The sequence below is a fragment of the Staurois parvus genome, unplaced genomic scaffold (assembly GCF_062004578.1).
Source record: "Staurois parvus isolate SC_StPar_1 unplaced genomic scaffold, SC_StPar_1.0 ptg000013l, whole genome shotgun sequence".
Classification (NCBI taxonomy): domain Eukaryota; kingdom Metazoa; phylum Chordata; class Amphibia; order Anura; family Ranidae; genus Staurois; species Staurois parvus.
In genome coordinates this window covers 16700722-16725258 of record NW_028317809.1, presented here as the reverse complement: position 1 = coordinate 16725258, position 24537 = coordinate 16700722, and the positions used below count along the sequence as shown (strand labels likewise).

At 43.9% G+C, this 24537-nt stretch overlaps 1 protein-coding gene across 1 annotated transcript in view; it reads right to left on the bottom strand.

The window, feature by feature from the left end:
• FRAS1 (Fraser extracellular matrix complex subunit 1) overlaps positions 1-24537 on the bottom strand; it is a 680896-nt gene that overhangs the window by 345469 nt on the left and 310890 nt on the right. Inside the window, exon 18 of the mRNA XM_089676214.1 lies at positions 18252-18425. Coding sequence (XP_089532340.1) covers positions 18252-18425 — 174 coding nt within the window. The remainder of the gene's footprint in view (positions 1-18251; positions 18426-24537) is intronic.

Sequence of the window (24537 nt, the reverse complement as noted above, 5' to 3'; positions counted from 1 at the left end):
GTCGTCTAAGGTCCTGACATCATCAAGACCAATACAGAGTCCACAGACTCACATTCTATGTGAGGATGCCAAGGAATAGTCCATGGAGGAGTGCTGTATGGTATGGAAAAATGCTTTTCTGTCACCTAGACCTAAACAAGCTTTTTACCCTTGCAACGGGAGAATTTTCAGACTTCCTAAAGTTTGGATTTACATTTCATCAGACGAGTTATAGACAGCTATATTTTCTCTAGTTTAACTAAAACAAACTAAATATGTTTTTCCTGAAATTGGGTTCTAAAGTTTCAAACACTTACACTATTTAGAAGACCAAGCACTCCAAAATCTTTTGACTTGCTATATCATAGAATGTAAGAATTTCTGATTCTTACTGCTCTTGCAGTTCTCTTTTGGGAAACAGGAATAAGTATAGTATTTTTTCATTTGTCAGAATAACATTATGCTTACTATATGATTCCCTGTCAGAAAATGTGCTTCCAAGAACGGAACATCAAAATTCTAAGTTCTAGCTGAAATCACACAGGTCTGACATTTCAACTGTAATGCCTGCAGTCGATCAAGTAACTCATCAAAAAATGAACACCTAGTTCAGCCAAATCTTCTGCAAAGCTATACACATACAAAACTGTTGAATGATTTTGAGAAAAAAACATCTCTCTCTCTCTCTCTCTGTATATATATATATATATATATATATATATATATATATATATATACATACACAGTGAGGCAAAAAAGTATTTAGTCAGCCACCAATTGTGCAAGTTCTCCCACTTAAAAAGATGAGAGAGGCCTGTAATTGGCATCATAGGTAGACCTCAACTATGAGAGACAAAATGAGAAAAAAAATCCAGACAATCGTATTGGCTGATTTGGAAAGAATTTATTTGCAAATTATGGTGGAAAATAAGTATTTGGTCACCTACAAACAAGCAAGATTTCTGGCTCTCACAGACCTGTACCTTCTTCTTTAAGAGGCTCCTCTGTCCTGCACTCATTACCTGTATCAATGGCACCTGTTTGAACTTGTTATCAGTATAAAAGACACCTGTCCACAACCTCAAACAGTCACACTCCAAACTCCATTATGGTGAAGACCAAAGAGCTGTCGAAGGACACCAGAAACAAAATTGTAGACCTGCACCAGGCTGGGAAGACTGAATCTGCAATATGCAAGCAGCTTGGTGTGAACAAATCAACTGTGGGAGCAATAATTAGAAAATGGAAGACATACAAGACCACTGATAATCTCCCTCGATCTGGGGCTTCACGCAAGATCTCACCCCGTGGGGTCAAAATGATCACAAGAGCGTAGCAACAGTGTGTGCCAACCTTGTGAAGACTTACAGGAAACGTTTGACCTCTGCCATTGCCAACAAAGGATATATAACAAAGTATTGAGATGAACTTTTGATATTGACCAAATACTTATTTTCCACCATAGTTTGCAAATAAATTCTTTCCAAATCAGTCAATGTGATTGTCTGGATTTTTTTTCTCATTTTGTCTCTCATAGTTGAGGTCTACCTATGATGCCAATTACAGGCCTCTCTCATCTTTTTAAGTGGGAGAACTTGCACAATTGGTGGCTGACTAAATACTTTTTTGCCCCACTGTATATATATAAAATACAAAACTAGCACATGCTCACTTTACTGAAATGTCTACAGGTGCTATAACAAGTTTTACTCTATTGCCAATAACAATAAGCATAAATGACTGTTTCATTTGTATGGGTGTTACAATTATGCACACATGCCCCATATTTGTACCATGACCAGTATACTTTCTCTCTCAAAATCCAATAAAATATTGTAAATGAGTGATAGAGCCAAGCTAGCACAGTTCTTAAAATGTGAAACTAAATTTAAAAAAAAAATAAAACACTTAGGCTTCATGCACACTGGGGCTCTTCTAAATTCTTTGTTCCTGGCAGGAGAAAAGCAGCTACAAAAACGCTCATAAGAATTTTTGTCAGATGCATTTAGGTATGTCAAGCACTTGAGCCATTTCATTGGCCAGAATATTAATTTATTCTGGTCATTGAAATGAAAAAATAAAACACTTGTGTTAAAAGCGCCTAACTTTAATGTGCGTTTATACATGTCAGGAGTTTTATTCTGCCAAAACCCTCCATTCTTGAACATACAAGAGTTATACCTCTAAACTCCTGTTAACCGCCTATAATGTGCATGGACACATATGTTAACATGAAGGGGAGATTAGAGGCAGGGAAAAGAAATGTCAAAAGCAGCATTTATGAGCTCACGTGTGCATGAGGCCTTATGCTCCTGGATGCAGTTTTCAGTGATTTATTCTGATATTTTGGCATTAACAATTTTTGAAGACACATACACGAATAATAGGATGTGAGCTTTGGAACCACTGTAACAAATATTACTGTAACATACTGTACCAAGATGTACTGTAATGTACTGTTTTAATAGACAGTGATCTAAACATGTTTACAACAGAAACTATAGTGTATTTTCAGCACGCACACATTTGAAAAATAATATTTTTATAAGATTTCTATTTACCACTTTCTTGTCACGTTTTAGATCAAGAATATGTTTCAAGTAAATTCCACAGTAATAAAAAGAGTTGGCACAACATGAAAGAAGTAATGCCTAGAAAAGACAAGTAAGAAGGATGTCTCAAGCATTAGCAGGAAGAGAGGCAATGTGCTTTTTTAGGGCCCAGTCCTATTTCCGTGCTGAAAGTGATTGTAAAGGTAAAAATTAAAAAACAAACAAACATATGATACTTACCTGCTCTGTGCAATGGTTTTGCACAGAGCAGCACCGATCCTTCTCTTATAGTGGCTCTGGGGGCACTCGTGCATGCTCACTCTTGAGCCACGCTCTGTGTATTCATAGGGCACACAGAGCGTGGCTCGGCCCGGCTCCCTCCTCACTAGTTTTGATTGACAGAGCAGAAGCCAGTGGCTCCCGCTGCTGTGTCTCAGCCAGTAAGGAGAGAGAGTGCTGTTGCAGCCTTTGCCCTTGTGCACATTGAAGGATCACGATCGGGCTCAGGTTGAGGAAGGAGCTGCACACTGAAAGTTTTTTACCTTCATACAAAACCACTTTAAATTATATATTCACTTTTGCAGTCAAATTTGAGAAAAATCCATATTTTTTTTATGTTTCTATTTACACAGCATACCTTTTTTATATTAAAATACCACACAATAGAGAAGCTCAACACAGCTCCCCAGCCCCCTTTTAAACAAACAAAACTAGTAGCATTTTTTTCTAAGTTATGCTATGTAAATGAGAACATGTAACAAATATAAAGCAGGTGCAAAAGTACAATACAGAAATACAAACCAAAAAAAAAAAACCTCAAAATGGCACATTTCTGAGCATACCAACAATTCATATGTGTTTTTAGTGTCTTTTTTCTTGCAGTGTTCTGCATTTTGAACCACATGTCAATCTTTTTTTTGTTTTTGGTGATAGTGGTGGTGGTGGGGAGTTGCAGTTATTATACATGTGCACATGGCTGCAACTAACGTGCACTGCTTGTTCTAAAGGTTTTAGTCAGACAAATAAATGTTATTTGCTAGTATGCGGTTGTCACGGTATAGGGGCCTGCCAATTATTAATCCCCTTATTAATGCCATTAATGCCCTGTATCACATGCCCTCAGCATCCTGCTCTGTATCGTTCCAATTGTCCCCTGTGTCCCTCAGCCAAATGGCCTAACTCAATGGCCTAATTCAATTACTGTGGGCCCCCCTCCCTCCTGGCCAGCTGCCCTGCCAGCTCGCCACACACCTCCCAAATTGCCTTTCATCTAGGTCGACATCATCCCTGCCTCCAGGATGTCCCTGTCACCAGCCTGATTCATCCCTGGGGTCTAGCATTCACCCCTCCCCCTCTCATCCTGTGGCCACAGGATGAGAGGTGAGACTTCCACCACCCCTTCCTGTCTCTTCCTCTCTGGCAGCCAGGAGGTGGCAAGATTCACACCTCTCCAGGAGAAGTGCAAACCTCCCACAGGGATGGCCCAGGCTCCAGAGTCTAGCTGGCGCCAGCGCTGGCCTGACCGGAAGCGTCCCGCACGAGCTTAAGAGGCTGGTGCCGGGCGCTCTGGGCGCATTCCATTGTGCAGGCATCAAAGGATCCCCAGCTATGGCGGGACCTTTGTGACTAGACTCTGCCAGCCCACCCCCAGCCTCACAGAGACCCCACAGGAGGGGAGAGACGGCCAGAGCCAGCTTGCCTGCCATTGCCAGAGACCCCACAGAAGGGGAGAGACTATCACAGCCCGCCTGTCATTGCCAGAGACCCCACAGAAGGGGGAGAGACTATCACAGCCCGCCTGCCATTGCCAGAGACCCCACAGGAGGGGAGAGATGGCCAGAGCCAGCCTGCCTGCCATTGCCAGAGACCCCACAGAACGGGAGAGACTATCACAGCCTGCCGGCTATTGCCAGAGACCCCACAGAAGGGGGAGAGACTGTCACAGCCCGCCTGCCATTGCCAGAGACCCCACAGGAGGGGAGAGACGGCCAGAGCCAGCCTGCCTGCCATTGCCAGAGACCCCACAGAAGGGGAGAGACTATCACAGCCTGCCTGCCATTGCCAGAGACCCCACAGAAGGGGAGAGACTATCACAGCCTGCCGGCCATTGCCAGAGACCCCACAGAAGGGGGAGAGACTATCACAGCCCGCCTGCCATTGCCAGAGACCCCACAGGAGGGGAGAGATGGCCAGAGCCAGCCATTGCCAGAGACCCCACAGAAGGGGAGAGACTATCACAGCCCGCCTGCCATTGCCAGAGACCCCACAGAAGGGGGAGAGACTATCACAGCCCGTCTGCAATTGCCAGAGACCCCACAGAAGGGGAGAGACTATCACAGCCCGCCTGCCATTGCCAGAGACCCCACAGAAGGGGGAGAGACTATAACAGCCCGCCTGCAATTGCCAGAGACCCTACAGAAGGGGAGAGACTATCACAGCCTGCCTGCCATTGCCAGAGACCCTACAGAAGGGGGAGAGACTATCGTAGTCTGCCTGCCATTGTCAGAGACCACCCACCTGATCCGGACTCCACAGGTACCTGTGTTCTGCTTCTAACCCTGGGAGACCAGGCACCCTGTTGGATCCGTGAGTACCTGCTTCCCCCCTGTGTTACCTGAACTGTTGCTGTGGTGACCCCTCGCACCCCCCTCCTTTGTCGGACTATCCCTGTTACAGGAACACCCCCTTGGCTCTCCTGGTGGACTATAAGTGGGTGGGGCCCCCTTGTTACCCCTTTTAGTGGCGTATTCACCCTCTCTGCCAACCCCCTTATTGAAGGACTGCCGTCTGTTTGTCTCAATAAAGCTTTGTGCATTTGAGATCTACTCTGTGTGTTCTGTCCTGCCTTTGCTCCGTCACAGTGGTATTTACTGAAAATAGAAAAAACACTACATAAATACCACATAAAAAGACCTTAAAGTCAATTTACAAAAGGAAATAAATAATTAAATGAATGCGGTAATTAAGTAGTTGTCCAGGCTGGGAACTCCAGCTAAAAACTTGTATTAATGTGCATAAAGAAGCCAAGGAAAGATGGAAAAATCTCCAAAAGGCACCAAATTACAGATTAGACATTCTTATAATATGTCAACAAAAGTTAGATTTTATTTCCATCATTTACACTTTCAAAATAACAGAAAACAAAACAATGGCATCTGCAAAAGTTTGGGCACCCTGCAGAATTTATAGCATGCACTGCCCCCTTTGCAAAGCCGAGACCTGCCAGTGTCATGGATTGTTCTCAATCATCGTCTGGGAAGACCAGGGGATGTGAATCTCAAAGGTTTTAAATGCCCAGACTCATCTGACCTTGCCCCAACAATCAGCACCATGGGTTCTTCTAAGCAGTTGTCTAGAAAACTGAAACTGAAAATAGTTGACGCTCACAAAGCTGGAGAAGGCTATAAGAAGATAGCAAAGCATTTTCAGATGTCAATATCCTCTGTTCGGAATGTAATTAAGAAATGGCAGTCATCAGGAACAGTGGAAGTTAAAGCAACATCTGGAAGACCAAGAAAAATATCAGACAGAATAGCTCGCAGGATTGTGAGAAAAACAATTCAAAACCCACGTTTGACTGCACGATCCCTCCAGAAAGATCTGGTAGACACTGGAGTTGTGGTACACTATTCCACTATAAAGAGATACTTGTACAAATATGGTCTTCATAGAAGAGTCATCAGAAGAAAACCTCTTCTACGTCCTCACCACAAAAATCATCGTTTGAACTTTGCAAATGAACATATAGACAAGCCTGATGCATTTTGGAAACAAGTTCTGTGGACCGATGAGGTTAAAAGTTTACTTTTTGGCCAGAATGAGCAAAGGTACGTTTGGAGAAGAAGGGGCACAGAATTTAATGAAAAGAACCTCTGTCCAACTGTTAAGCATGGGGTTGGATCAATCATGCTTTGGGGTTGTGTTGCAGCCAGTGGCACAGGGAACATCTTACGAGTAAAAGGATAAATGGATTCAATAAAATTTCAGCAAATTTTGGATGGTAACTTGATGCCATCTGTGAAAAAGCTGAAGTTAAAGAGAGGATGTCTTCTACAAATGGATAATGATCCTAAACACACCTTGAAATCCACGGGGGATTACATCAAGAGGCGTAAACTGAAGGTTTTGCCATGGCCTTCACAATCTCCTGACCTCAACATAATTGAAAATCTATGGATAGACCTTAAAAGAGCAGTGCGTGACAGACAGCCCAGAAATCTCAAAGAACTGGAAGACTTTTGTAAGGAAGAATGGGCAAAGATACCTCAAACAAGAATTGAAAGACTCTTGGCTGGCTACAAAAAGCGTTTACAAGCTGGGATACTGTCAGGGCAGGAGCCGAGGAACAGACAGGCTGGCCTAACAATGTAACGCACTGGCTGACGACAACCACCACCCACAGACCGAAGTCCCTCAGGGCGCGGAGTCTAAGTCCCAGGCTGCCCTTCACCAGGGCCCCTGATGGTGGGGATGGACTTGACGCAGCCAGGAACCAGGTCGCGGCCCCCGAGACACCTCAGCTGCGGTAGTGGCCGCCGCCAATGGCGTGTAGCTGGTGGAAGAAACAAAAGAGTAGTCATACAAGCCGGGGTCAACAACAACAGGACAAAACAGTACAGGACAGCAGACGAGAATCACAGGTCACAAGCCGGGTTCAGCAACAGAGGGTCAGATCAAAGGAGAATACAAAGAATAGTCAAGTCACAAGCCGAATCAGAATACCAGGAGAGTCACGAGAGTCAGAACAGAGTAATAGTAACACAAAGACACAAGACACAAGTGCCAAGAGCATGTGCGGGCCACAGGCTTATATGTCATCAGCCACGCCCCTCTGGGGGGTGGACCTCAGAGACCTGAAGGCATAAAAAGGATTCCCATCATGCACAGCAGAATCCAAGATGAACGCCAGCACATGGAGTAACATAACCTCAGGGAAAAGGTAGGACCTTGACAGTACCTCCTTCTCAAGGGCCCCTCCCCCTCCGCGGCTCAACAAAAGGTTTCTGAGGAAAGCGGGTATGAAAAGCGCGGAGGAGGGCAGGAGCATGGACATCCGCGGAAGGAACCCAGGAACGCTCCTCAGGACCATAACCGCGCCAATGAACCAGGAACTGTAATCGACCGCGCACCAATCGAGAGTCCAGGATCCGGCTCACCTCATACTCCTCATGACCGTCAACCCGGACAGGACGGGGCCGAGGCAGAGAGGTAGTGAAGCGATTGCAGATCAGAGGTTTCAACAGGGAAACATGAAAGATATTGGAGATCCGCATCCCAGACGGAAGGGCAAGGGCATGGGCCACCGGATTCACTTTGCGGAGAATGCGGAAAGGACCGACAAAACGGGGAGCTAGTTTGGGTGTGGGCACCCGAAGATTGAAGTTGCGAGTAGACAACCACACCCGATCGCCGACCTGGTATGAAGGAGCGGGCAACCGTCTGCGATCAGCCTGGAACATTTGGCGCTGAGCTGAGTCCCTCAAGGCCCTCTGGATCTGCCCCCATGAAGAACGCAGGGCAGCAAGATGGTTCTCCACAGCCGGAATGTCCTGTGGTGAGAACCTCTCAGGTAATACTGCGAGTTGGAACCCATAGTTGGCCGTGAAGGGCGACATCCCGGAGGAGGAGTTGACCGCCGAGTTCCTGGCAAACTCTGCCCAAGGCAGGAGATCGGCCCAATCGTCCTGATGGTCTGAAATATAACATCGAAGGAATTGTTCTAAGGCCTGATTGGAACGCTCCGCAGCCCCATTGGACTGCGGGTGGTAGGCTGAGGAAAAGGAGAGACTAATACCCAACTGGGAGCAGAAGGCGTGCCAGAATCTGGACACGAACTGACTCCCGCGGTCCGAGACAATCACCTTAGGCAACCCATGCAGGCGAAAAATCTCCCTGGAAAAGACCGTGGCCAGTTCTTGCGCTGTTGGTAATTTCCTGAGTGGAATGCAATGGCACATCTTGGAAAACCGATCGACGATCATGAGGATGACCGTATGACCCGAGACACCGGGAGGTCTACAATAAAGTCCATCCCTAGATGTGACCAAGGACGCTCCCCATTGGGAATGGGTTGCAGAAGACCCAAAGGGAGATGCCGTGGAGACTTATTCTGGGCACAGATCGAACATGCCGCTACATAAGAGGCAATGTCGGCATGGAGGGTTGGCCACCAGAATAAGCGAGAGACGACCCAACACAGCTGGTTCTTCCCCGGATGCCCGGCAGTTTTGGCGTTATGGTAGGTACGCAGTAGGCGGGTGAGCAATCCCTCGGGTACAAAACATCTACCCTCCGGCTTCCCGGAGGGAGCATCAGATTGAGCCGCCAAAATCTGCTCCCCAAGAGGAGAGGTCAGACTGGTGCGAATGGCAGCCAGGATCTGATCTGGAGGAATAACTGAGATTGGCTCAGAGTCTTCCCTGGACAACTCAGAGTATTGCCGTGATAACGCATCAGCCCTGACATTCTTGGAACCAGGCAAATATGAAACCACATAGTTGAAGCGTGACAAGAACAGAGCCCATCTGGCCTGGCGGGGTGTCAATCTTTTGGCCTCCGAAAGATAAGTCAGGTTCTTCTGATCGGTAAGAATGAGGACTGGAACCGCGGAGCCCTCGAGCAGGTGCCTCCATTCCTTGAGAGACAGAATGATTGCCAACAACTCCCTATCTCCAATCTGGTAGTTGCACTCTGCAGAGGAAAGCTTCCTGGAGTAGAACCCACAGGAAAGTAGGGGTCCATCGGGCGACCGACGTTGAGACAGGAGAGCGCCTACTCCCGTCTCGGATGCATCAACCTCAAGGACGAAGGGCAATCCAGGATTGGGATGAGACAGTATCGGAGCCGACGCGAAGGCGGATTTCAGAGCCTCGAACGCTACGATGGCCTCGGGTGGCCACTCGTGAGGATTACTGCCCTTCTTGGTTAGGTCTGAGAGAGGCTTTGCCAGCGTGGAGAAGTTCCGGATGAACTTCCGATAGTAGTTGGCAAAACCCAAAAAGCGCTGAATGGGCCGAAGACCATTGGGACGAGGCCACTGCAGAACCGCCGAAACCTTCTGAGGGTCCATGGAGAATCCCTCCGCAGAAATGATGTAGCCTAAAAAGGCAACTTGGGATCGATGGAATTCGCACTTCTCAAGTTTACAAAAAAGTTCGTTCTCACGTAATCGTTGCAGCACCTGCTTGACATCCTGGATATGGGACTCCATGGAGGCAGAGTAAACCAGGATGTCATCCAAGTAAACTACCACGCACTGCTGCAACAAGTCACGAAGGACATCATTTATGAATTCCTGAAAAACTGCGGGCGCATTACACAACCCGAAGGGCATCACCAGGTATTCGTAGTGACTGGTTCTGGTGTTAAACGCGGTCTTCCACTCATCCCCCTGTTTGATCCGTACAAGGTTGTACGCCGCCCTAAGGTCAAGTTTGGTAAAGACTGTTGCCCCCTTAAGGCGGTCGAATAACTCAGTAATCAAGGGAATCCGGTAGGCATTCTTAGTGGTGATTCGATTAAGACCCCTATAATCAATGCAAGGCCTCAATTCACCACCCTTCTTCTTTACAAAGAAAAAGCCCGCTCCTGCTGGGGAAGTAGACTTACGAACGTGCCCCCGGGAAAGCGCATCCGCAACGTATTCCTCCATGGCCTTATTCTCCGCAACCGAGAGAGGATACACCCTGCCACGCGGAGGAGTGGCACCAGGTTGCAAGGATATGGCGCAGTCGTAAGGACGATGAGCAGGTAAGGCACCAGCGCATACCTTATCAAACACGTCCTGGTACTCCCCATAATCAGAGGGCAACGCAGAGTCCGAGGAGGAAGCACAACACCTTAACCGGCCCACTGATGCACCCGGCCCCACACTGTGGAGACCACGAGAGAATCTCGGCTGTTTGCCAATTGAAGGTTGGATTGTGCCTCTGGAGCCAGGGATACCCCAAAACCACCGAATAGTGCGGAGAAGAAATCACCTGGAAACAGGCCAACTCCCTGTCAACAGCCCCAATAGCTACTTCCACTGGCACAGTCTCGTGGGTAACCTGCGGTGGTTGCAGGGGCCTGCCATCTATCGCCTCGAGAACCAATGGGGTAACTCGAGCCTGCAGGGGAATGGAGTGCTGGGCAGCAAACGAGCTGTCCATAAACAACCCGCTGGCCCCAGAATCTACCAACGCCTGGGCCGTCACCGAGCCCTCCGCCCAAGAGAGGACAACGGTGATCAGTGGCTTATCTCTGCGGAACGCCGGGGACGAGGAGACTCCACCCAAGATCTGTCCCCGACAGGATCTCAGGTGCGAGCGTTTCCCGGACGGACCGGACAGGACTGCCGAAAGTGCCCACCAAGACCACAGTACAGGCAGCGACCCTCCCGACGCCGAGCGGCCCGCTCCCCCTCGGAAAGGCGAGCAAACCCCAGCTGCATGGGCTCACCACCAGACAATCCATCCCCAGGAGGCGTGGGAGGAGAGGGAGGAACGGGTGGGACAGAAAACGCAGGTGCCAGTCGATAGGAAGGCCTCCGCAGGCGTTCCTTGAGTGAAGGCCTCTCCCTGAGCCTGGTGTCAATCAGGATCAGGAAAGAGATGAGCTCCTCCAACACCACAGGCAGTTCCTTAGCTGCAATCTCGTCCTTCAGTGTGTCAGAAAGACCATGGGAAAACGCAGCCACCAGAGCCTCATTGTTCCAACCGACCTCTGCCGCCAGGGTACGAAACTCTATGGCGTACTCGGCCACGGTCCGTGAACCCTGATGCATGGTCATGAGCAGCTTGGCCGCCGAGGCGGAACGAGCCGGTACATCGAATACCCTATGGAAGGCATCGACAAAACCGGAAAAATCTTGAATCACCGGGTCGTTCCTCTCCCATAAGGGATTTGCCCAGGCCAAGGCCTTGTCTGCGAGTAGTGAAATTAGGAACCCAACCTTTGACCTCTCAGACGGGAAGGCGTGGGGTATTAATTCAAAATAAATACCCACCTGGTTGAGGAACCAACGACACTGACTCGGCTCACCCCCAAAGCGCTGTGGAAGAGGGGCAGAGCCAGTCATACCTCTGGGTGCCGCTGATGCAGCCACCGAGGTGGTGGACGCAATAGGCGGAGAAGCAGCGGGAGAGACCACCGGAGTGACTACCGGCCTAATAGCACCAGGAGCAAGGTGTGCAGTGCGTGCAAGCAGAGTTTGCAACGCCTGAGCGAACTGATCCAACAGGTGATCCTGTTGATCGAGTCTGGCGACTAGCGTTGGGAGCGAAGGCGTGCCTGCACCGTCAGGGTTCATGGCACTTGTGTAATGTCAGGGCAGGAGCCGAGGAACAGACAGGCTGGCCTAACAATGTAACGCACTGGCTGACGACAACCACCACCCACAGACCGAAGTCCCTCAGGGCGCGGAGTCTAAGTCCCAGGCTGCCCTTCACCAGGGCCCCTGATGGTGGGGATGGACTTGACGCAGCCAGGAACCAGGTCGCGGCCCCCGAGACACCTCAGCTGCGGTAATGGCCGCCGCCAATGGCGTGTAGCTGGTGGAAGAAACAAAAGAGTAGTCAGACAAGCCGGGGTCAACAACAACAGGACAAAACAGTACAGGACAGCAGATGAGAATCACAGGTCACAAGCCGGGTTCAGCAACAGAGGGTCAGATCAAAGGAGAATACAAAGAATAGTCAAGTCACAAGCCGAATCAGAATACCAGGAGAGACACGAGAGTCAGAACAGAGTAATAGTAACACAAAGACACAAGTGCCAAGAGCATGTGCGGGCCACAGGCTTATATGTCATCAGCCACGCCCCTCTGGGGGGTGGACCTCAGAGACCTGAAGGCATAAAAAGGATTCCCATCATGCACAGCAGAATCCAAGATGGACGCCAGCACATGGAGTAACATAACCTCAGGGAAAAGGTAGGACCTTGACAGATACTTGCCAAAGGGGGCAGTACAAGATATTAACTCTGCAGGGTGCCCAAACTTTTGCAGACGCCATTTTTTTGTTTTCTGTTATTTTGAAAGTGTAAATGATGGAAATAAAATCTAACTTTTGTTGACATATTATAAGAATGTCTAATCTGTAATTTGATGCCTTTTGGAGATTTTTCCATCTTTCCTTGGCTTCTTTATGCACATTAATACAAATTTTTAGCTGGGGTGCCCAAACTTTCGATCCCCACTGTATATACGTTTCTTTGATGTAACCCTGAGCTTAATAATTTAGGCAGAATGGATATTTTGAAGCACTGACATAATCATTAATTTATTCAAACATGTTTTATGTATTACGCACACATTGAAAAGGTGCAAAATAAATGTGTGAAATAAATGTGTGTGCCTATCACCTTTCAGTTTACTTTTTGAAACTGTATTTCTGTTCCCACTAGGATTTGTAGGAATGGTATTTATTGCCAGTAAGTGTCAGAGGAAGCTATTGTGTAAAGCTACTCTGGGTCTGGTGACGGTATATGATTTTGCCATCTGATATGTGTTTCTTTTTTGGCTGAATTCCCAGGGAAGTACATTTTTCATCAATATATTTCTAAGTGCTGTTGAATTACAAGTCAATGCAATAAACAGATACCCACTACAATCAATTCTTAGCAGTATATATACCTGCCTTGTTAGTATTATATGTCTGCCTCCTAACTGTAGACTTTACTTATATTCTATACACCCTTTAGAATTCCGTTGGGGTACAGATCTGAAAGTGTTGGTGTTTGCTCTTAAATCATGTACCTGTAACAGACAGGATAAATTAATCCACACTGGACACTCCCTTCCCAGTGCGCTCACTCTAGCCCTCCCTACCTGGCCACTGCACCCATAACACCGATGGGCACATGGCTGAAGAGTTTTATACTAGAGAAGGGCAGAACCTGATGATGAACTGAGAGACTAGTCCCGCATCAGGTCTACTCTACTTCTGACTGACAGCGCACTGAAGAGGGGGTGGATTCATAGCAGCTATTCAGTCCAATAGCCGACTTTGAATCCACCCACTGCTGTGCACTGTCACTCAAAAGTTGTGTGGACCCAATGATGAACCAGTCTCTCAGTTCACCATCAGGCTTTGCCAAACCAGTGACAAGTCATTATCGAAATATGGGCATCGCCCATATTTAGGTAACGACATCAGCTGTCCCCACCCTGTTGTTTACATTTAGCTTTCTGCTGGGGAATCTCCTGGCTGACAGCTAAATGAGGCAGGGGATGGAGCCCTGTGCGGGGAGCTGTCATAAATATATATGGGCACGTCCCACTCTGAGTACTGGCTTACCTTTGTACCCCAGACAAGAGATGGTCTTGATTACTGCCAGTTTCCTGCACTGACAATTGGAGGTAATTGTTTAGGAATCTGTCGCTGCTATAGTGATAGATTCTTAACCTCCTTGGCGGTATTCCCGAGTGTAGCTCGGGGTAACATTTCAGTACCACAAACGGTAACCCCGAGCTACACTCGGGAATACCATGCGGCACTGCTCCGGCATTTGTTCTTCACTTACCTTACCCTGCGCTCCCACGATGTGTCCCCTGCAGCGTCCCGGCCATCTCCTCCGGCCGATGCCGGCATCCGGCTTCTGTGTCCTGTCCCTGTGACGTCGGGACGTACGGGCGCCGCTGGCGGCGGGAAATTTAAAAATTTTAAAAAATGTCTTTTTTTTTTTTTTACATTTTACATAGTAAAACATTGCTGTCTCAACCAATTTCACATACATCTTGTCCCTAATGCTTTGTCCTGCGCCCTGCCTGCATTTTGTCTGTTCTTTCTGCCTGGAAACTGAGAAATGTCCATGGCATCCAAAAAGTGTCCCTTTAGGTCAAAAGCGGTTTTAGATCAGCTAGAGAACAGCGATAGTAAATTAGAACCACTTGCAGAATTGAGCGATAATGATTTGTGGGGAAATTCGTCATCAGACACTGAAAACGATTTTGCGACTTTGCTCAGCAATGTGCTAACTTGGTGCTATATTTCACATTTCAGTGTTTTTGGTTTGATTATATTATTGAATTAAATGTATTATTATTATATTATTATTTTTTATGATTATTAAATTATAATTTATGATTACGTGTTTCAAATTTTATCCTACCCGGGATGTTTACTAGACTCTTGTTCGGACAGATTTCAGTGAGTTATTCCTAAAAATTACAGGCCTACAATAAAAAAACTACATATTTCCATGCAAAAAAATGGTACCGCTTTCACCACCAAAAATCGGAAAGAATCATACCGCCAAGGAGGTTAAAGTGACGGTAGTAACAACCATCAGAATTTGCTTTACATGATGGTAATGTTACCAACACTGGCACAAATACTTTCCTGAATTAGGCACAGGTAATTCTTAAAGTGTTACTGAACCCACAAAAGTAAATTCAGTCTGTATATGCAGTAAAGCATGTTTGTTATACTCACTGTGGAACCTAAGCGGTTAATCCTCTGCATTGTGTAAAAAGAATGTTTGATCCTGTCTTTTATGATCCTCCCCTTCTTCTACTTTTCCAAATCCATCTGCTGATAGAACAAAGCCTTGTGGCAAGCTGCACATTCTCAGTCTGGTGTGTATTGCTAGAGAGTTTTTTTTTTCTTGGGAGATGTATGTGATCAGCACAGGGCCAATCAGCGCTGTCCAGACAGAGGGGCAGGGGTCATGCCGCCTCATAGGACAATCAGGGGAGAGTGAAAACTCCTTCTACAAGCTTTACCCAGTGCTCAGCTGGACACTGGTAGAAGTCACAAGACTGCTCTAACTACTGAGAAAAGGTATTTATCAGTTTATATTTACTAAAGTCATTGCATTTCCATGTTCTGTGTACTGTGGGAGACCAAATATAGTGAATGCAGGGTCCTGGGCTTAGTAATACTTAATGGGAACTACCGCCAGAAAACTGTCCTTAGGGTCGTTTTGAAATCTCTTGATTGTGTGTTCTAAAAACTGCATGATTTCTACAAATATTAATGCAGGGATCTTTCAAAAGGAGCATAAAGAATCACACCACTGTTTCTAGAAAAAAATGTACTGTGCAAACAAATCTCTATTTCTTAAAGATTCTCATTCTAATAGTCAAAAATAACTACTTAGATAAAATGCCCCAAACAATGAAAAGGAAAAATATAAATCTGACAAGGCAGATGACACACACAAAGTAGGAAAATAAAAAGTTGGTGATGCTAACATGAAAAATGACCCCAATGATTATTCTTCTGGAAGTAAACATCTGATTGCTATGGGGGTTACCACCAATGATTCTGGTGACCTGAATTATTTTTTCATGTGTATTTTAGAACTTCAAGTAAATCTGTGGCCATACTATGGACATATAACTAGCAGCAGGCACTGTGCATCCATTCATCCTCCATAATCCTAACAGCACGGTGGTGGAATAATAATCAGATTTTTAATAGCGTTACCTCACCCAGGGACTAATTTTTGCCTAGGCCTTGGTGTTTGGCTGACCTGCTTACTTTAATGCACATAACCATTCAGCTCTACCCTTTGCCTCTGACCATTTACTGCATAATATGGTTGGCAAACCTGTATTCTCTCTCCCAGCGATCACTTGGCAGGCTTCCAGCCTTCTAATGTAAACAAAGAGCAGGTGCGCAATGCTTACATTTGAAGGCTGCCAAACTGCTGATGGGAGAGAACACAGTGAAATAAAGCTGCTCGACTAGCTGTTTTATGAACTTTGAAAATGAATTGCTTCTCAGTCCTGCAGCGGGAAGTCAGGGTTTGTTTTAAAGTGTAGGCAATTGTAAAAGACCATCCTAAAGAAAGGTGACCTGCAATAGAAGGGGCATTATACTAACTTCTCTGGGGACCTGTGTCTCTTAATTTACATCCATTCCAATAATGTTTGTCTCTTTGGTATTGAACATTTCCAGGAGTGTCGGATGCCTGTGTTCCTCCTTGCATGCCATGATTCACCTTCTGACCCGTTAGCACTAAAAGATTGCACAGAGATGTAGGAGACGGAGAAAGGAAAGTAGGACACACAGGCCTCCGGAGAGAGGTGCATATAATATCTCTTCTCTTCCAAGGTATCTTCCTTTAGGATAGTCTTATTTATTGTTTCTTAAAATTATGTAAATACTTGAATTCCTATAGCCTGGACACAGATTCACTTTCAGGTTTTTTTTGCAAATTCTCTAATCATGAGATAGGACGATCAAAGCTTTATTAGGTACGGACTGCAAACACAAATTAACAGCAACATGAACAGCTTTAAATTGATGGCACACCAACAAGAGAAGCAGAATGGCTTGGCTTATCAATGTATAACTGTGGTGCAGAAACAGTATATGACTAGGCTTGAATTTGTGGAAAAGCAACATACAATAAGGCATAGGGTGGCAACATTTTAGCTAGGCTGCCTTTTTGATTATCTTAGCATATTACTTTCTTATGAATGATTTGCATTAATTAAATGATTAAAGCTTATTAATTCATTACATGAACAATTATAGATTTATTTTATACGGTAGCATGTGTATGGAACTATGTAATCATAAACATCTGTGGTTATTGGGCAGTATATAAAAGGATTAAGGGGGAAAATCATTGAAATTATTCCCATCACAAGGCACAGTCAGGTATATTTAATAAAACCATTCAAACTACATTTCACTTTTCATCAGCCACAGCAGATATTGGAGGAGATTTACTAAAACTGGTGCACTCAGAATCTGGTGCAGCTGTGCATGGTAGCCAATCAGCTTCCAACTTCAGCTTGTTCAATAAAGCTTTGGCAATAAAACCTGGAAGCTGATTGGTTTCTATGCAGACGTGCACCTAATTTTCCCTACTGTCATGCTGATTCAATGGCATCAGTACTGTCTGGGTCACTGGAACAATTTTAAAGGTAAGGGACTCTGACTTTCCTGGCTTAAACTTTCTACAGGCTTGTTTCCTACCTATGACTCAGGAATACTGAAGCCAGGCACAGCCAGACAACTAGCACTTTTAAAGGAGGTTAGCGATGGTAGCCAGCATATTTCCATTGTGATAGCATAGCTCCCAACTGTCCCTGATTTCGAGAGACTGTCCCTGATTTGGCACAAAGTCCCTCTGTCCCTCTTTACTCCTCATTTGTCCCTCATTTTGGACCGATCTATATAGTTGTATATAAAATGCACTATTTATCTTTCTAAAAGTGTTTCATTGTGCTAAACCTTTCATCCAGTTTCTAAATTGTTGCATTTGTACATTTCAAAAGCCAACATAAAGGTACAGCAGTGCTTAAAAAAAGCACTTAACTAAAATTTTTTTGTATAATTCTCCTTTAAGGGGATGTGGCAGAGGTGTGTGTCCTATGCCTACACACTTTTGCTAATAAGTGACCCTCGTTCTCATCTCAAAAAGTTGGGAGGTATGGTGATAGGTATACTGTAAATAAGCCAGTATATTTCAGAAATGTACTGATTTTCTATAAGAAAATAACAGTATCTTGTACAACCCCTATTATTCACGCTACACCTTTCTTATCATATCTATTACAATATACAGTAGCAGAGCAAAAGGAATTGAAATAACACTGTGGACTACATTAATGAATACTCAGGTGCACACATAACTAATTCATGTCTTGTGCAAGCAGCCCTAGAAAACATTAACCAAATCGTTATCTTGATTACCAGTTGTTCTAATCAGCAGCTTTACCTCAGCATGGTCATATTATGGAAACAAGGAATGAGAAAGTTTGGATTATACCGTTATACTTACCCTGGCATATTCCGGTACTGTCCACAAAAAACTGAGGCTTGCAATGAGACTGACATGTCCCATAAGGCTTTCCTCTGTACTCCTGAACTGCCTGAAGCGAGTCCACTGGTTTTATACACTGTGTGCAGTGGGAGTCCTCTGGGCCCAGGCAGCTACGACAAGATGGATGGCAAGCTGGTGATGTAAGAAGCAGAGAACAGAATGCCTCAGTGAGGTTTCAAGATGATTTTAAGAAAAGAACAAACAAATTTAATATTAACTTCATGATATGGCACTACTGAAAACAAATGATCATTCCTTTAGATCAGGAAAAGAAGCATACTGTATATAAACAAGCTTCATAGTATAACATAAATATTTTATTAGACACACTGGGGGAGATTTACTAAAAGTGGAGCACTCGGAATCTGGAGCAGCTGTGCATGGGCCTATCAGCTTCTAACTTCAGCTTGTACAGTTAAGCTTTGGCAATAAAACCTGGAAACCGATATCTTTGCAGAGCTGCACCAGATTTTTCACTCTCCAGCTTTAGTAAATAACCCCCACTGTGCCTTTTGTAAAATATTTTAGCCTATTCCCTGTTCATTTATGTTATTCATTCTAACAATGATGAGCCTTGTCATCTCACAGCTAAGGGATTTACTAATTAGAACAATTTACTATTTCCATTTATTATGGACATACCTCAGGAGATCATAATTTTACAGTATCATTGATTACAGACTATGAAAACTCTCATTACATGCTGTATAAGAGAGTGTGCATACTCACAAAGCCACTAACACATTCAGTTTGTGTAGAGTGAAAAATACCTGGTTGATCTTTCTTTCAGCTGTCCCTCCCATCTTCTCTTTGTCTCCACTGCAGCCGGAGATTGTATAGACCAGCTGGTGTCCTCTACTGAGCATACTCTAATTTCAGATCCTTTCTAAGCTCATCATTTCCTTCTTTTTCTTATCTGTGTAGCCACTATAGAGTCCAACACAGTGGCAAATGACACTCCCCTCCCTCCTCCTACGTGACCTCCTATTGCTAAACACTATGGGGGAGGGATATAGTGTGCTGATTGATTACATTCACTAAGAAACTAAATACGAATATTGGGTGGGAGAACTTGTTACTCAAATAACAATGGCACAATCCCCAATAAGAATCATTGATCAAAAGGGAAATATCACAATCTCCCTCTGAAGAAGAGGTGTGGAGAATGGGGATTTTTGAGCCCAAATACACAAAAAAAAGAAAGTAATAATAAGTAAGACATAAAACCTATTTTATATATATTAAAAATGATGTGATCATAAAAATCAGTAAAATCAAAAAAAGTTCATATAGAGTTCAGTGAATTTGAAAATGAAGATCTTTGTTTTTCTATTGATCCACAGCTGAACAGGCTTCCATCCAACCTATGTCATATTATTACTGCCTGACAGGGGCTGTTTCTCTATCAGTCTACTTATATTCTTATGCTTTGAAATTAGTTGGTTTTCTTATGAGTGTTATTCTACTCGGTAAGTGCCTTGGGGCAGTTATCTCAGTATTCATTTGAATTTTCACTGTAATGTATGTTTTATTGGATACTAAGATTGTTAATTTGAATATGGCTCTCCACTTTTGGTAGGTCTGCGTGTCTGTTGGGCATCTAGGCATTGACCATCTAACACTTTTCTACTAATAATTATTTCCAATTTATTGCTGGACTCTATCTACTTTCTGAACGCTGGGTGCATTCTCTCCATATTCTTATAATATTGGATCTTTTTGGTGTGGGTAAGTATTTCATAAATGATCGTGCTTCCTTTTTGCCTTGCTGTTTGTATCCCCCCAGTTTGTTGACCCTGGCTTTTTTTTGGGGATCACTTCAGCTCCCAATTTAAGTGGTTTTCATGTGTTCCCTCTTTTTTTATAGTTGTTGTTTCTCCAGCCTTCCAATGCTACAAACAGTATTACATTGAAGGGATTTTCACTTTGTATTCCAAAGCAATGTGCAGGAGCTGACAGAGAGGAGAACTGTTTTGTTTACAAACAGTTCTCCTCCCTGTTGAAGATGCTTGGCAATCACCAGGCGCTGTTGAGTTAATTACCAGCCGGGACCCGATGATTGACAGCCGTGGCTGTGAATGGCTGCATGGGTAGCAGTATTTCTGCTATAGGGTGGTCGGGAAGCGGTTAAAGCTGCGCCTATGGAGATTTTAAAGTACCATAGTTTGTCACCATACCATGAGTCTGCGCAATTTTAAAGCATGACATGTTAGCTAACTATTTACTCAGCGTAACATCATTGTTTATTTTTTACCAAACAATTGGGTATTATATACTGTTTTTGTGCATTAAAATTAATTAAAGTGTATTTTTTCCCAAAAAATTGTGTTTGAAATACTGCTGCGCATATACTGTGTGACACAAAAAATTGCAACACATACCATTTTATTCTCTAGGTGCTTAAAAAAAATAATGTTTGGAGGTTTTAAGTAATTTTCTAGCAAAAATATAGATTTTTAGATGTAAACAAAAAGTGCCAGAATTGGCCTGGTCAAGTGATTAGGCCTACAGTCCTTAAAAGTATATTTTCTTTTTCTACTTTTCTAGTTCTACTTCTCTGCTTAGACTGGGTTCACACTGATGCGGTGTGGGAAACACTGCAAATCATGTGGGTTTGCCATGCAACTGCAATGCGGTGCGTGTATCAATATTAAATTAATGACACCAAGAAACAGATCGGAAAATGTGATGCGATCGCCAAAAAAAAGGGTCTTTGTGTGAAACACATACCATGTCCTGCACCACATTAATGTGAATCCGGTGTTAAAGTCTATTTTTACTTTTGCGCTCAGATTTGAGAAACCTCCCATTAAATGTTTGTTATGTGTTCCCATTCATACAGCATACCTAAAAATAATTAAAAACATTTCCCTACCTTTCTAGTTTTTTCTTTGGAGAAGGTTTTTACATAGGACAGCTTGTATGGCTCAGAATAGCTTAAATTGTGCATTTAGGGGACAGATATAGTGGAAGTTTTTTTTAAGTGGCAGTGCATTAACATACAATGTACCACCTAAGTATTTAGATCTTTAACCATTTGTTAGGACAGACAGAATGCACATGTAGTTTAAAATTGACAATGAAGATCTTCCAGCCTAATACAGATAAGTTAATTACGGTAAAAAAAAATTCACTTGGCTCCTGCTTAACATTACGTAGAAGGAGAAAGTTAAGTGGGATGTTTAACCACTTCACCACTCTAGAAGTATGCTCTGAGTAAGAAGGGTTTACAATAAGCTCCCGGCTGCAGTAGTAGCCATGACCTTGTATTTGATTTCTTATACCAGCTCCTGGTTGTCCTGAGAGCCTTAGGCTACAAAACAAAATGTGCTCAGGATGGAAAGCGTGAGATTGGGAAACATCCATTCCCATATCTCTTCTGCTGTCTATGAAGACAGAAGTGTATATCTCTGAGCATTTACAGTTCCAGAGCTGCCATTCCCCCAACTGCTGTGGTCGGGGGAAACAGCTAATCAAGCACAATCTGCTCAATAACTCTAGGACCATCATTTATGGTTTAAACCATTGCCTACTGATAATTTTGGGTACTGTAATTTTCACTATTTTTCAAGCTTGACACACTTGGTATCTTTCTATATATATATACACACAGTGAGGAACATAAGTATTTAAACACCCTGCGATTTTGCAAGATCTCCCACTTAGAAATCATGGAGGGGTCTGAAATTCACATTGTAAGTGCATTCCCACTCTGAGAGACAGAATTTTAAAAAAAAATTCAGGAAATCGCATTGTATGATTTTAAAGAATTTATTTGTCTTGCACTGCTGAACATAAGTATTTGAACACCTGAGAAAATCAGTGTTAATATTTGGTACAGAAGCCTTTGTTTGTAATTACAGAGGTCAAACGTTTCCTGTAGTTCTTGACCAGGTTTGCACACACTACAACAGGGATTTTGGCCCACTCCTCCACACAGATCTCCTCTAGATCTGTCAGGTTTCGGGGCTGTCGCTGAGCAACACGGAGTTTCAGCTCCCTCCAAAGATGTTCTATTGGATTTAGGTCTGCAGGCCACTCCAGAACCTTGATATGCTTCTTACGGAGCCACTCCTTGGTTATCCTGGCTGTGTGCTTCAGGTCGTTGTCATGTTGGAAGACCCAGCCACGACCTATCTTCAATGATCTGACTGAGGGAAGGAGGTTGTTGCTCAAAATCTCACAATAAATGGCCCCATTCATCCTCTCCTTAATACAGTGCAGTCGTCCTGTCCCCTTCGCAGAAAAGCAACCCCAAAGCATGATGTTACCACCCCCATGCTTCACAGTATGGATGGTGTTCTTGGGATGCAACTCATCCTTTTTCCTCCAAACACGACGAGTTAAGTTTAGACCAAAAAGTTCTACTTTGGTCTCATCTGACCACATGACTTTCTCCCATGCCTCCTCTGGATCATCCAGATGGTCATTGGCAAACTTCAGACGGGCCTGGACATGTGATGACTGGAGCAGGGGAACCTTCCGTGCAATGCATGATTTGAAACCATGACGGCGTAGTGTTCTACCGACAGTGACCTTTGAAACTGTGGTCCCAGCTCTCTTCATGTCATTGACCAGCTCCTCCCTTGTAGTTCTGGGCTGATTCCTCACCTTTCTTATCATCAGTGATACCCCACGAGGTGAGATCTTGCATGGAGCCCCAGTCCGAGGGAGACTGACAGTCGTCTTTAGCCTCTTCCATTTTCTAAGAATTGCTCCAACAGTTGATCTATTTTCACCAAGCTGCTTGGCAATTACCCCATAGCCCTTTCCAGCCTTGTGGAGGTCCACAATTTTGTCTCTGGTGTCTTTTGACAGCTTTGGTCTTGCCCATGGTAGTAGCTGGCGTCTGACTAACTGTGGGGTGGACAGGTGTCTTTAAAGAGCTCAGGCAGGTGCTACTAAGTTAGATTAATGAGTGGAGTAGAGGTGGACTTTTTAAAGGCACAGTAACAGGTCTTTGAGAGCCAGAATTCTAGATGTTTCTTAGGTGTTCAAATACTTATCTTCAGTAGTGCAAGACAAATAAATTCTTTAAAAATCATACAATGTGATTTCCTGAATTGTTTTTTTAATCCTGTCTCTCAGAGTGGGAATGCACCTACAATGTGAATTTCAAATCCCTCCATGAATTCTAAGTGGGAGAACTTGCAAAATCGCAGAGTGTTCAAATACTTCTGTTCCTCACTGTATATATATATATATATATATATATATATATATATATATATATATTTATTTTTTTTATTAAATCCTTCAACACATGCCAAAGGTATGAGTGAGTGTCAAGGACTTATGTGCATGAAATCTGGGATTCAGTTGTGTTTGAGTGCAATAAAATTAATTTTAGTGCATTTTTAACTGAAAATATAGATTTGCTAAACAGCTGCACAGATTTTATGCAAAAATTTCAGCTATTGTACAGAAACCCTCTGCTTTCAGAAAATAATTACTTTTCTAGGAACTTTAAGTACTTTTATAGCAAAACTGTAGATTTTAACGTGTGTGAAAAAAAGAAGTTAGTTCAGGCTGTGTTAAATCCAAAGCCAAAAATGTATTATATTACAGCTTAATCATTAGAAGTGGTGACAGCATCAGTATTCCTTTATTACAGTGCCCCACTCTGGATGAATGAGCACAGGATGGGTACATTTGGATAATAGCATTGTCAGTCTAGGGGGAGGGGAGTGTTAGATGTACTAGCAGATTTGAATACACTAACAAACTGAAGCCAAACTGCAGCTCACACTTTGAAGGCAGTTACAGCAAACAGACGTTTTACTTTTGGGATACAGGTCTTTACATAAATAAAAGCAAGCAAGTAATTGTAAGCACAACTGCCAGTGTTAAATGTTTTTTCTTGTCCCTATAAGTGATATTTCTGCAACAGAGCTTTTTCTTTTGAAAAACAACAGATTTACTGGCCAGATCACCAGAATAAAGAAGGACTAAAAAAGAAAACTAATGCAGTCACCACATTTAAGAATTTGTAAGCTTCAATATAATAAATGTTTCCTTTATGTGTAAATCTGCTTTAAGCAAATAAAAGCCTAAACAGCAATTTTAATGATTTAAACGTTATGCAAAGTAAATGAGAACATGTGACAAAAAAAGTAGGTGATATCCCAATCTGGCTGCAAATGTGGAAATGTAATTTAGGTTTAGCTAACCCTGGGCCTAATCTGCTGCTCCTGTTTTTCTTGCAGTTTCCACCACCCCTCCCATCTTTTTTTCTAATCTGTTT